At 42.7% G+C, this 15,028-nt stretch overlaps 1 protein-coding gene across 1 annotated transcript in view; it reads left to right on the top strand.

Moving 5' to 3' along the window:
• The window catches only part of LOC144687400 (uncharacterized), a 190,303-nt gene that overhangs the window by 133,299 nt on the left and 41,976 nt on the right, over positions 1–15,028 (top strand). The window contains exons 61-70 of the mRNA XM_078553465.1: positions 100–162; positions 1,943–2,002; positions 2,951–3,010; positions 5,033–5,095; positions 5,350–5,397; positions 8,037–8,096; positions 9,866–9,928; positions 10,869–10,928; positions 12,950–13,012; positions 13,267–13,314. Coding sequence (XP_078409591.1) covers positions 100–162; positions 1,943–2,002; positions 2,951–3,010; positions 5,033–5,095; positions 5,350–5,397; positions 8,037–8,096; positions 9,866–9,928; positions 10,869–10,928; positions 12,950–13,012; positions 13,267–13,314 — 588 coding nt within the window. The remainder of the gene's footprint in view (positions 1–99; positions 163–1,942; positions 2,003–2,950; positions 3,011–5,032; positions 5,096–5,349; positions 5,398–8,036; positions 8,097–9,865; positions 9,929–10,868; positions 10,929–12,949; positions 13,013–13,266; positions 13,315–15,028) is intronic.

The raw sequence follows: 15,028 nt of genomic DNA, 5'->3' as shown, positions 1-15,028 counted from the left end.
TTTTTATTTACTTCAATGTGGGTCATCAATTCATTCACTTGGTTATGAATGCTATTCAAGTTGGGTGAATTAACTGTGAATGTATTTGTTTTCCTTCAGAAGAAACAACTACAAAAACAGAGACAACCACCACAGCTAGTTCTACTGCCAGTTCCACACCTGGTAAGTGATGTCTTCTTTCATTAAACATGAGGAAGTAATTTAATATCAGAACAAAATTACAGCTTAAACTCCCAGTCAGTGAAAACCCCTTTGTCAGTCTTGGTTCACGGGTCACATTCTCACTTCAGAAGATGCTGGGATCAAGTCTGCGTCCAGAGCCTTGAGCACAAAATCCAGTCTGATCTTATAGTGTTCTACTGAGGAAGGACAGCATTGGGACTGAGGCATTGGCTGTTGCTTTAGAGTTTCAGTTGAGACCTTGTCTCTGCATTCACCTAGCCTTAGATATTCTCATGGTATTATTTCAAAGACCAGTAGTGAGTTATCCCCAGGATCCTGATTAATCCACCAAACACATCTTTCCCTCACCCCACCTGTCAGCATTCCGTAGGGACCATTCCATCTGGGACACCCTGGTCCACCCCTCCATTACCACCAACACCTCATCCCTCTCCCACGGCACCTTCCCATGCAATCGCAGCAAGTGCAAAAGCTGCTCCTTTACCTACTCCCTCCTTACTGTCCAAGGGCCCAAACACTCCTTTCAGGTCAAGCAGTGCTTCACTTGCACCTCCTTCAATTTAGTCTACTACATTCGCTGTTCCCAATGCGGTCTCCTCTACATTGGGGAGGCCAAACGCAGACTGGGTGACTGCTTTGCGTACCACCTTCAGTCTGTCTGTAAGCTTGACCCAGTCCTTCCTGTCACTTACCATTTCAACACACCACCCTGCTCTCATGCCCACATGTCCATTCTTGGCCTGCTGCAATGTTCCAGTGAAGCCGAACGCAAACTGGAAGAACAGCACCTCATCTTCCAATTAGGCTCTTTACAGCCTTCCGGACTTAACATTGTGTTCAATAACTTCAGATCATGAACGTGCTCCTCTCCTCTACCTTCACCCCTTTTTGAATCCTTTTTTTCAAATTTATTTTTATTTTTTATCCACTTATTTTTATTTTTGTTTATTTTTCTTTTTATTTTTATTTTCATTTATTAATTGATTTACCCTCCTTATTATCCTATTTTCTATCCTTTTTTTTTCCCACCACCGCCTCCTCCCCCAACCCCACCCCAAAAGGGCCATCTGTTACTTGTTCCATGTTGTTCTTGCACAGTCTGCTTACCTTTGTTCTGCTTTCTTACCTTTATGCCACTATCATCACTTTTTTTAGCCCTTACCACTACCATTGACACCCCCTTTGTCCTTTTTTCATGACATCTTTATCAATCTCTCCTTTGCCCCCACCTATCGCTGGCCTTCTATCCAGCTTCACCTGCTCCACCCCCCTTAAACAGTATAAATTTCATCCCATTTCTACTTCTCTTTAGCTCTGAAGAAGGGTCATACAGACTCGAAATGTTAACTCTGTTTCTCTCTCCACAGATGCTGTCAGACCTGCTGAGTTTTTCCAGCATTTCTTTGTTTCAGATTTCTGGCATCTGCATATTTTGTTTTATTGGTGATCAATGTTTCTGCTTGAACCAGCATTTCAAAGAATAGATTTTCACAAAGCTCTTTGTGCGATCTGACTGTGTTCAAATCGAGTGACACCTTTCCTTCACTGCAATAGCGACTACACATCAGAAATAATGCCTTGGCTGTAGAGCACTTTGGGCCATATCAGGCGCCAGACAAATGCAATACGTTTAATATTACCTATTTGTGCACTTTCTTTTAAATGATGGACTGTATGCCAGGTCTGTCACTTCTCTCAAAACTGTCCCAGTTCGAGTTAGATGAATTGGTTTTTAATGCTTTTGTTTGTTTTTCTGAAGAATCAACAACAACAACAGGGACAAGCAACACACGTAAGGCGACTGCCAGTTCCACAACTGGTGAGTGATATCTCCTTTCAATACACATTAGCAAGTCTACTAACACAAGAATGGTTTCCAACTTCTGCACCCACTCCCTGAAAGCATATTACTTCCTTCTGCTCAACTTGGGCCCATTCATCTTGAAGGATGGATCTAAACATAATGGCCAGAATTTTTGGCTCGGCGAACGGGGACGGGCCACGCTCGGCGAGGTATAAAATGACGCGTGGTGATGTCGGGCGTGCGTCCCAATGTCACCACGCGTCATTTAGATTTTCAGTTTGGCGGGCGCATAGTCGAGTTGGCTGTGCGCCCACCGAACTGTCAATGGCCTTTTAAGGCCATTTAAAAACTAATTAAACGAATAAACTGAGCTGCCCGTCCAACCTTAAGGTAGGCGGGCAGGCGAAGAGACCAGGTGGCCTTTGCATTTTTCATGGAACTTCATCCACGGGCGGGATGAGGTTTCATGAAGTGTTTATAAATGGAATAAAAATTTTTATAGAAACTCATTGACATGTCCCAGCTCATGTGACACTGTCACATGAGGGGACATGTCATAAATTTTTTTTCTTTTCTTTATTTAGAAATTTAAAACTTAAACTAATCTCCCTGAGGCATCTCTGTGCCTCAGTGAGATTTCTGCGTTCTTTTGCACACATGCACAAAAGAGCACAGCCCCCCCCACGCGCACAGGGAGTGCACAGTGCTTGTATAAAATGTAAACATGTAAAATGGCGGCGCGGACCCAATCAGGGGCACCGATATAGTCCACGTCCACGCCCACGCCCGACCCCGCCCGCCCCTGCACAACTCCCCCAACGGTGGGGAGAACTCTCCCCAGTACTTTTTAAGCATATTTTAGGCTCAATATATGTTGGATTGCCTTGTGGTGTACTTCCATTAAAACATGTTTAGGAATTGCATTGGAGTTTTGTGTTTTTGAGTTTCATTAATTTTTTTCAGAGGGAACAACTACAACAGTGCCACCAGCTAAAACTGGATCTACCAGTGGTTCCACAACTGGTGAGTGATGGTTTCTTCTGTATATGGTACCAAGGCCTTAGACACAATTGTTAAATTTCAACTTCAGCTCCTTAACAGTGAACATCCATCCTTTGCTCTTCTAGCAACTTAGTCCATTCCTGATCGAGGACAGAAGTTGTTGGCTTAACTATTGAACAAATCTCATTGTGATTTATTTCAAAAACAACCGTAAAACATACGCCTTCATGAACACCCTTAAAGTCAGCATTCTTAGTAAAGGGAACAAGTTTGAAATTGGCAATTAGATAATGCAATGGAATTTACACATGCTGAAAGTGATACCATGCTAGGCATCACCGTTGACAATTATTTATACGGTCATGATGAACTTCAATGAATTCTGCTTTTATTGCCTGAATATACAGGAATTGACTCCAGATGGGTCTGCAGGTATTCAGTAGTTGAATAAGTGGGAATATGAGCTGTGAGTGGCCACAGTGCTGTTACAGCCACATCTCAAACTGTGACACTGGTTGTACAATAGTATTGTTTTCTGATCTGAAGTTGGTTTGGGCTTTCAAAGTGTACTGGTATTTTAATATCAGCACAGTTTTGGATGAAATGTGTTGGATGGTTTCAGTGTGTCAAATATGAGCTTCCAAAATGCTACCCACTTGGTGGACAGCTTGTCATCATGCAGGTGGAATATACAACTTATATTATGGTGGGATACTGATTGATTGGGCATCTGTAATAAGCGTTTCTAAACTGATAATGAATTCTGTTAATAATTTGTTTAATAACTGGTGGGGGATGTCTTGTGCCATAGTGGTAGCATCTCTTCCTCTGGGCCAGGAGTTCTAGGTTCACGTCCCAATTTAGGACTTGATGGCCATGCATAATGACAGATTGATTATCAGCCATTAAATCCCTCCAATATGCCTGATGGAAGGTGATAAAGAACTGGAGCACTTCCTGGTCAGCCATTCTGCAGAAGGCAACAGCAAAGAGTCCTTTAATCATAATAATGGACCAATCCAATGGAAGTCCATGGTCACCATGGGCACAGTGCCTGAAGGCAGAAGAATGACTGGTGATTTTGTTGAAACTGTCCCAATTCAAACCTGAATTGCAGAACTGTAGCCCACTTGCAAATCATGTGACCTGTAGTAGCCATGTTTTTGGTCAGGAAAGTACATTTTTAAATAGGCAGAAAGTAAGGTTTGATTTAAACAGTTTATGATCTTTAATTTCTTATGGACCCAAGCCATTGTTTGTCAGTGAATGTCAATACCTTTGCTGTTCTAGCGACTTAGTCTATTCCTGCTCGAGGACAGAGATTCTTTGCTTAAATATTAAACAAATATCATTATGATTTATTCCAAAAACAACTATCAAAAACAAGTCTTCCATAAATAAAAAGTCTTGAATTCAACCTCTGTATTCCTAATTAATAGGATATGTTTCAAGTGAGTGATTAGATAATGCAATGGAATTTACAATCATTGAATGTCTTAGTCACGCTAGGCATCTCTGTGGACAATGTGGCGATGAGGCTTCAGTGATTTTTCCTTTTATTATCTGGATCTACAGGGAGGATCAAGATTGGCCTACAGGTATTCAGCTGTTGAATAAGTGAGAGTATGAGCTGAGTGTCCTCAGTGTTGTTGCATCCACATCTCAACCTGTGACACATGTTTTGTGAAGGATAGTTTTGTGCTCTGGTCTGCTGTTGGATTAGGCTTTCAAAGTGCACAAGTATTTTAAGTTTCAGCACAGTCTTGGATGAAGATCTCCTGGATGGATTCAGTATCTCAAACGTGAGCTTCCAAAATGATACCTATGTGGTGGGGGAGCGCTCTCATTAGTGCAGGTGGAATACACAACTTATATTATGCAGGATACTGATTGACTGGGGATCTGTAGGAAGAGTTTTCAAACCTGAGGTGAACTCTCTTCTAATTTGTGTAATAGCTGGTGATTGGGTTGAAATTGTCTCAATACTGTCCCAATTCAAAATTGGATGTAGTGAATGTTTTAAATTATTTTGTTGTTCTTCAGAAGTAACAACTTCAACAACAGTGACAACCACCATGCCTGTGTCTACTACCAGATCCACAACTGGTGAGTGAGGTCTTCTCTTAATGAACATTGAACATTCTTTGCACTAGTTCAGTACTCCCAACTTCAACTCATTTATTTCATTCTTCGAGTCCTTTGGCTTATTATTTTTTGAGTGATGTATTATAAACTTACTCTTAATTATTTTCTTCCATTTATTTGGCACAAATCATATCATCTCATGTTGAAAGTCCATGAATATTCTTTCGGAATTGAATCCGAATTTTGTGACTTTAACTGTCTTTAATATTCGTCAGAAGGAACAACTACAGTAGTGTCACCAACAACAACTGGCTCCACAACTGGTGAGTGATGGTTTCTTTCATCATGAATTGCGAAGCCTTAGGTCCAAGTTTTTTTTATCACAGCTTCAGCTCCTTGTCAATGAAAGTCTAATCCCTTGCTCTTCCAGCGCATTGTTCCATTCCAGCTTGAGCCACGTGTACATAATAAGACTTGGCTGAGATCCCAGACAGCTATTTAAATAAGAGTACACCCATTCCCCAGAGGTGACAATTTTTGATTGACAGCTCAGACTCTCTGATCTCTGCAGTCACTTTCGCAATCACAGAATCAAACAGAATCTGCACCGACACGTGAGAAACACCTGACCTACCTACCTAATCCTATTTACCAGCACTTGGCCCATAGCCTTGAATGTTATGACGTGCCAAGTGCTCATCCAGGTACTTTTTAAAGGATGTGAGGCAACCAGCCTCCACCACCCTCCCAGGCAGAGCATTCTAGACCGTCACCACCCTCTGGGTAAAAATGTTTTTCCTCACATGAGACTCACTGGCCTGTAGTTCCCTGGCTTATCTCTATAACCCTTCTTAAATAGCGGAACCACATTAGCTGTTCTCCACTCCTCTGGCACCTCCCCCGTGGCCAGAGAGGAATTAAAAATTCAGGTCAGAGCCCCTGTGATCTCTTCCCTTGCCTCTCTCAGCAGTCTGGGACACAAATCATCCAGACCTGGAGATTTGTACACCTTTTAAGCCTGCCAACACCTCCAATACCTTGTCACTCCCTATATCAATTTGCTTAAGAACCTCACATTCTCTTTCCCCGAGTTTGATACCTTCATCCTCATTCTCTTGGGTGAAGACAGATGTGAAGTATTCGTTCAACACTCTACCAATGTCCTCTGGCTCCACCCATAGATTGTCCCCTTGGTCCCTAATGGGCCCTACTCTTTCCCAGGTTATCCTCTTCCCATTGATATAATTATAGAATATCTTGGGATTTTCCCTACTTTTACCAGCCAGAGATTTCTCATATTCCCTCCTTGCTCTCCTAATTGCTTTCTTAAGCTGCACCCTGCACTGTCTGTACTCCACTAATGCCTCTGCTGATTTGCTTCCCTTGTACCTGCTAAAAGCCTCTCTTTTCCTTCTCATCGTAACCTGTTTGTGGTTTTTGAAACTTCAAAGAGCCTGAATGATTGACAATATTATTAGTTTACCATACAGACTTTTTTTCATAGGAGAAACTTATCAGTGGATTACATTTCTTCAAAGTTCTTTTTAAGATCCCACTATACACTCTGATGTTCATTGGCTCTAGAATGTGCACAGTTGGTCAATGGACAAGGAAGTGCCCAGAGCTTTGCATAAAGGTCATGAGGGACCTGAGGGAGTCAGTGGAATGGTTAGCTTGGCACAGGCGCCTGAGGCGATATAAGGACAGTGTATGGAAGCGTAACTTGGCACAGGAGGCTTGAGGAAGATCTTTTGAATTTACATTTAAAAGATCCCCTCTTGCACACTGGGGTTAATGACTCCTCTAAGGGGCCATGAACTACGCCTATTTAAAAACCTGGCCCGACTCCATGAAGATTACAGAGGAGATAATTATCTTTGCAATGGCCAGGATAGGTTTGCAGGATGCGGTCTTCTGACAGAAAGCAGCCTGCGCCCTTGAAAAGCACTCCCAGAAATTAGGCAGCCCAGGAATGGGATCGGGAAATCCCAGAATTAGAACCTGCCTGCCATTTTTAAGTGCCCCCAAGTCAACCTGACTTGGTGAAAATCCAGCCCTTGGTGTAAGCATAGTGTGAGACCCTAAAGGGTGACTGGAATCAGTGTCTCACATTCAATCTTTCACAACGAAACTCATTTGATGAAGACATTTTCAGCAGTGCGGATGTAATACACAACATATAAAACGACATGATAGTGTCCATAGGGCCATAGGCCAGAGTCTTCAGGTCGGCGTGCGTCCCGATGTCACCGCGCGTCATTCTGATTTTCAGTTCAGTGGCGCGCACCGGAGTCGGCTGCACGCCCGCCAAACTGTCAAAGGCCTATTAAGGCCATTTAAAACTAATTAAAATACTTAATGGAGCTGCCCGTCCAACCTTAAGGTTGGCGGGCAGGTGAAGAGCCCAGGCAGCCTTCGCATTTACCATGAAACCTCATCCACGGGCGAGATGAGGTTTCATGAAGTGTTTATAAATTGAAAAAAAATTTTTATTAAAGTTCACTGACATGTCTGAGCTCATGTGACACTGTCACATGAGGTGACATGACTTAATTTTTTTTTTTCTTTATTAAAATTTTTGATAATCAAACTAATCTCCCTAAGGCAGCTCTGTGCCTCGGGGAGTTTCCAGCGCTCTTTCACGCGCATATCCGGGTGCGCGTCACGCTGGGCGGGCCCGCCCCCGCCCCCGCCCACGCCCGCTCCCACTCAGCTCCCCTGACAGGGAGAAAATTCTCCCGATAGAAAAATTACAGCACAGAAAGAGGCCATTCAGCCCATCGCCAGAAAGTAAAAAAAAACTAGCTGTCCAATTGGGCACTGGTAGCAATAGGGTTTAAACCTCTTTGCACAATCACTTTAATTTGTGTATTCCCTGCTGACTGATGTTGAAACTCTTTTATTACTTTCCTGATTCTAGTTGGGTGAATTGATTGTGAATATATTTATTTTCCTTCCGAAGAAACAACTACAACAACAGAGACAACCACCACAGCTAGTTCTACTGCCAGCTCCACACCTGGTAAGTGATGTCTTTTTTCATTAAACATGAGGAAGTAATTTAATATCAGAATGCAATTACAGCTTAAACTCCTGGTCAGTGAAATCCCCTTTGTCAGTCTTGGTTCACGGGTCACATTCTCACTTCAGAAGATGGTAGGATCAAGTCCGACTCTTCAGCACTAAATCTAACCTGCTCTTCTAGTGTTCTACTGAGGAAGAGCAGCACTGGGACTGAGGCTGTTGCTTTAGAGGTTCAGTTGAGACCTAGTCTGTACATTCACCTAGCCTTAGACATTCTCATGGTATTATTTCAAAGACCAGCAGTGAGTTATCCCCAGGATTCCGATTAATCCACCAAACACATCTTCCCCTCACCCCACCTGTCAGCATTCCGTAGGGACCATTCCATCTGGGACACCCTGGTCCACCCCTCCATTACCACCAACACCTCATCCCCCTCCCACGGCACCTTCCCATACAATCGCAGCAAGTGCAATAGCTGCCCCTTTACCTACTCCCTCCTTACCGTCCAAGGGCCCAAACACTCCTTTCAGGTCAAGCAGTGCTTCACTTGCACCTCCTTCAATTTGGTCTACTACATTCGCTGTTCCCAATGCGGTCTCCTCTACATTGGGGAGGCCAAACGCCGACTGGGTGACTGCTTTGCGGAACACCTTCAGTCTGTCTGTAAGCATGACCCAGACCTCCCTGTCACTTACCATTTCAACACACCACCCTGCTCTCATGCCCACATGTCCATCCTTGGCCTGCTGCAATGTTCCAGTGAAGCCGAACGCAAACTGGAAGAACAGCACCTCATCTTCCGATTAAGCTCTTTACCGCCTTCCGGACTTACCATTGTGTTCAATAACTTCAGATCTTGAACGTGCTCCTCTCCTCTACCTCCACCCCTTTTTTAATCCTTTTCTTCAAATTTATTTTTATTTTTTATCCACTTATTTTTATTTTTGTTTATTTTTCTTTTTCTTTATTTTTATTTTCATTTATTAATTGATTTACCCTCCTTATTATCCTATTTTCTATCCTTTTTTTTCCCACCACCGCCTCCTCCCCCAACCCCACCCCAAAAGGGCCATCTGTTACTTGTTCCATGTTGTTCTTGCACAGTCTGCTTACCTTTGTTCTGCTTTCTTACCTTTATGCCACTATCATCACTTTTTTTAGCCCTTACCACTACCATTGACACCCCCTTTGTCCTTTTTTCATGACATCTTTATCAATCTCTCCTTTGCCCCCACCTATTGCTGGCCTTCTATCCAGCTTCACCTGCTCCACCCCCCTTAAACAGTATAAATTTCATCCCATTTCTACTTCTCTTTAGCTCTGAAGAAGGGTCATACAGACTCGAAATGTTAACTCTGTTTCTCTCTCCACAGATGCTGTCAGACCTGCTGAGTTTTTCCAACATTTCTTTGTTTCAGATTTCTGGCATCTGCATATTTTGTTTTAATGGTGATCAATGTTTCTGCTTGAACCAGCATTTCTAAGAATAGATTTTCACAAAGCTCTTTGTGCGATCTGACTGTGTTCAAATCGAGTGACACCTTTCCTTCACTGCAACAGTGACTACACATCAGAAATAATGCCTTGGCTGTAGAGCACTTTGGGCCATATCAGGCGCCAGACAAATGCAATACGTTTAATATTACCTATTTGTGCACTTTCTTTTAAATGATGGACTGTATGCCAGGTCTGTCACTTCTCTCAAAACTGTCCCAGTTCGAGTTAGATGAATTGATTTTTATGCTTTTGTTTGTTTTTCTGAAGAATCAACAACAACAACAACAGGGACAAGCAACACACGTAAGGCGACTGCCAGTTCCACAACTGGTGAGTGATATCTCCTTTCAATACACATTAGCAAGTCTACTAACACAAGAATGGTTTCCAACTTCTGCACCCACTCCCTGAAAGCATATTACTTCCTTCTGCTCAACTTGGGCCCATTCATCTTGAAGGATGGATCTAAACATAATGGCCAGAATTTTTGGCTCGGCGAACGGGGACGGGGCACGCTCGCCGAGGCGTAAAATGACGCGTGGTGATATCGGGCGTGCGTCCCAATGTCACCACGCGTCATTTAGATTTTCAGTTTGGCGGGCGCGTAGTTGAGTTGGCTGTGCGCCCACCGAACTGTCAATGGCCTTTTAAGGCCATTTAAAAACTAATTAAACGAATAAACTGAGCTGCCCGTCCAACCTTAAGGTAGGCGGGCAGGCGAAGAGACCAGGCGGCCTTCGCCTTTTTCATGGAACTTCATCCACGGGCGGGATGAGGTTTCACGAAGTGTTTATAAATGGAATAAAAATTTTTATAGAAACTCATTGACATGTCCCAGCTGATGTGACACTGTCACATGAGGGGACATGTCATAAATTTTTTTCTTTTCTTTATTTAGAATTTTAAAACTTCAACTAATCTCCCTGAGGCACCTCTGTGCCTCAGTGAGATTTCTGCATTCTTTTGCACACATGCACGGAAGAGCACAGCTCCCCCCACCCGCACAGGGAGTGCACAGTGCTTATGTAAAATGTAAACATGTAAAATAGCGGCGCACACCCAATCAGGGGCGCCGATTGAGTCCGCGCCCACGCCCGCCCCCATCCGACCCTGCACAACTCCCACAACGGGGGGAGAAGTCTCCCCAGTACTTTTTAAGCATATTTTAGGCTCGATATATGTTGGATTGCCTTGTGGTGAATGCCCATTAAAACATGTTTAGGAATTGCATTGGAGTTTTGTGTTTTTGAGTTTCATTAATTTTTTTCAGAGGGAACAACTACAACAGTACCACCAGCTAAAACTGGATCTACCAGTGGTTCCACAACTGGTGAGTGATGGTTTCTTCTGTATATGATACCAAGGCCTTAGACACAATTGTTATTTTTCAACTTCAGCTCTTTAACAGTGAACGTCCATCCTTTGCTCTTCTAGCAACTTAGTCCATTCCTGATCGAGGACAGAAGTTGTTGGCTTAACTATTGAACAAGCCTGATTGTGATTTATTTCAAAAACAACCGTAAAACATGCGCCTTCATGAAGACCCTTGAAGTCAGCATTCTTAGTAAAGGGAACAAGTTTGAAATTGGTAATTAGATAATGCAATGGAATTTACACATGCTGAAAGTGATACCATGCTAGGCATCACTGTAGACAATTATTTATACGGTCGTGATGAACTTCAACGAATTCTGCTTTTATTGCCTGAATATACAGGAATTGACTCCAGATGGGTCTGCAGGTATTCAGTTGTTGAATAACTGGAAATATGAGCTGTGAGTGGCCACAGTGCTGTTACAGCCACATCTCAAACTGTGACACTGGTTGTATAATATTATTGTTTTCTGATCTGAAGTTGCTTTGGGCTTTCAAAGTGCACTGGTATTTTAATATCAGCACAGTTTTGGATGAAATGTGTTGGATGGTTTCAGTGTGTCAAACATGAGCTTCCATAATGCTACGCACTTGGTGGACAGCTTGTCATCATGCAGGTGGAATATACAACTTATATTATGGTGGGATACTGATTGATTGGGCATCTGTAATAAGCGTTTCTAAACTGATAGTGAATTCTGTTAATAATTTGTTTAATAACTGGTGGGGGATGTCTTGTGCCATAGTGGTAGCATCTCTACCTCTGGGCCAGAAGCTCTAGGTTCACGTCCCAATTCAGGACTTGATGGCCATGCATAATGACAGATTGATTATCAGCCATTAAATCCCTCCAATATGCCTGATGGAAGGCGATAAAGAACTGGAGCACTTCCTGGTCAGCCATTCTGCAGAAGGCAACAGCAAAGAGTCCTTTAATCATAATAATGGACCAATCCAATGGAAGTCCATGGTCACCATGGGCACAGTGCCTGAAGGCAGAAGAATGACTGGTGATTTTGTTGAAACTGTCCCAATTCAAACCTGAATTGCAGAACTGTAGCCCACTTGCAAATCATGTGACCTGTAGTAGCCATGTTTTTGGTCAGGAAAGTACATTTTTAAATAGGCAGAAAGTAAGGTTTGATTTAACCAGTTTATGATCTTTAATTTCTTATGGACCCAAGCGTTGTTTGTCAGTGAATGTCAATACCTTTGCTGTTCTAGCGACTTAGTCTATTCCTGCTCGAGGACAGAGATTCTTTGCTTAAATATTAAACAAATATCATTATGATTTATTCCAAAAACAACTATCAAAAACAAGTCTTCCATAAATAAAAAGTCTTGAATTCAACCTCTGTATTCCTAATTAATAGGATATGTTTCAAGTGAGTGATTAGATAATGCAATGGAATTTACAATCATTGAATGTCTTAGTCACGCTAGGCATCTCTGTGGACAATGTGGCGATGAGGCTTCAGTGATTTTTCCTTTTATTATCTGGATCTACAGGGAGGATCAAGATTGGCCTACAGGTATTCAGCTGTTGAATAAGTGAGAGTATGAGCTGAGTGTCCTCAGTGTTGTTGCATCCACATCTCAACCCGTGACACATGTTTTGTGAAGGATAGTTTTGTGCTCTGGTCTGCTGTTGGATTAGGCTTTCAAAGTGCACAAGTATTTTAAGTTTTAGCACAGTCTTGGATGAAGATCTCCTGGATGGATTCAGTATCTCAAACATGAGCTTCCAAAATGATACCTATGTGGTGGGGGAGCGCTCTCATTAGAGCAGGTGGAATACACAACTTATATTATGCAGGATACTGATTGACTGGGGATCTGTAGGAAGAGTTTTCAAACCTGAGGTGAACTCTCTTCTAATTTGTGTAATAGCTGGTGATTGGGTTGAAATTGTCTCAATACTGTCCCAATTCAAAATTGGATGTAGTGAATGTTTTAAATTATTTTGTTGTTCTTCAGAAGAAACAACTTCAACAACAGTGACAACCACCATGCCTGTGTCTACTACCAGATCCACAACTGGTGAGTGAGGTCTTCTCTTAATGAACATTGAACATTCTTTGCACTAGTTCAGTACTCCCAACTTCAACTCATTTATTTCATTCTTCGAGTCCTTTGGCTTATTATTTTTTGAGTGATGTATTATAAACTTACTCTTAATTATTTTCTTCCATTTATTTGGCACAAATCATATCATCTCATGTTGAAAGTCCATGAATATTCTTTCGGAATTGAATCCGAATTTTGTGACTTTAACTGTCTTTAATATTCGTCAGAAGGAACAACTACAGTAGTGTCACCAACAACAACTGGCTCCACAACTGGTGAGTGATGGTTTCTTTCATCATGAATTGCGAAGCCTTAGGTCCAAGTTTTTTTTATCACAGCTTCAGCTCCTTGTCAATGAAAGTCTAATCCCTTGCTCTTCCAGCGCATTGTTCCATTCCAGCTAGAGCCACGTGTACATAATAAGACTTGGCTGAGATCCCAGACAGCTATTTAAATTAGAGTACACCCATTCCCCAGAGGTGACAATTTTTGATTGACAGCTCAGACTCTCTGATCTCTGCAGTCACTTTCGCAATCACAGAATCAAACAGAATCTGCACCGACACGTGAGAAACACCTGACCTACCTACCTAATCCTATTTACCAGCACTTGGCCCATAGCCTTGAATGTTATGACGTGCCAAGTGCTCATCCAGGTACTTTTTAAAGGATGTGAGGCAACCAGCCTCCACCACCCTCCCAGGCAGAGCATTCTAGACCGTCACCACCCTCTGGGTAAAAATGTTTTTCCTCACATGAGACTCACTGGCCTGTAGTTCCCTGGCTTATCTCTATAACCCTTCTTAAATAGCGGAACCACATTAGCTGTTCTCCACTCCTCTAGCACCTCCCCCGTGGCCAGAGAGGAATTAAAAATTCAGGTCAGAGCCCCTGTGATCTCTTCCCTTGCCTCCCTCAGCAGTCTGGGACACAAATCATCCAGACCTGGAGATTTGTACACCTTTTAAGCCTGCCAACACCTCCAATACCTTGTCACTCCCTATATCAATTTGCTTAAGAACCTCACATTCTCTTTCCCCGAGTTTGATACCTTCATCCTCATTCTCTTGGGTGAAGACAGATGTGAAGTAGTCGTTCAACACTCTACCGATGTCCTCTGGCTCCACCCATAGATTGTCCCCTTGGTCCCTAATGGGCCCTACTCTTTCCCAGGTTATCCTCTTCCCATTGATATAATTATAGAATATCTTGGGATTTTCCCTACTTTTACCAGCCAGAGATTTCTCATATTCCCTCCTTGCTCTCCTAATTGCTTTCTTAAGCTGCACCCTGCACTGTCTGTACTCCACTAATGCCTCTGCTGATTTGCTTCCCTTGTACCTGCTAAAAACCTCTCTTTTCCTTCTCATCGTAACCTGTTTGTGGTTTTTGAAACTTCAAAGAGCCTGAATGATGGACAATATTATTAGTTTACCATACAGACTTTTTTTCATAGGAGAAACTTATCAGTGGATTACATTTCTTCAAAGTTCTTTTTAAGATCCCACTATACACTCTGATGTTCATTGGCTCTAGAATGTGCACAGTTGGTCAATGGACAAGGAAGTGCCCAGAGCTTTGCATAAAGGTCATGAGGGACCTGAGGGAGTCAGTGGAATGGTTAGCTTGGCACAGGCGCCTGAGGCGATATAAGGACAGTGTATGGAAGCGTAACTTGGCACAGGAGGCTTGAGGAAGATCTTTTGAATTTACATTTAAAAGATCCCCTCTTGCACACTGGGGTTAATGACTCCTCTAAGGGGCCATGAACTACGCCTATTTAAAAACCTGGCCCGACTCCATGAAGATTACAGAGGAGATAATTATCTTTGCAATGGCCAGGATAGGTTTGCAGGATGCGGTCTTCTGACAGAAAGCAGCCTGCGCCCTTGAAAAGCACTCCCAGAAATTAGGCAGCCCAGGAATGGGATCGGGAAATCCCAGAATTAGAACCTGCCTGCCATTTTTAAGTGCCCCCAAGTCAACCTG

This window comes from Cetorhinus maximus, chromosome 12, assembly GCF_964194155.1.
Source record: "Cetorhinus maximus chromosome 12, sCetMax3.hap1.1, whole genome shotgun sequence".
In the NCBI taxonomy this organism is placed as follows: Eukaryota; Metazoa; Chordata; class Chondrichthyes; order Lamniformes; family Cetorhinidae; genus Cetorhinus; species Cetorhinus maximus.
The sequence above is the reverse complement of the archived record's forward strand: the minus strand, read 5'-3'. Positions and strand labels throughout refer to the sequence as shown.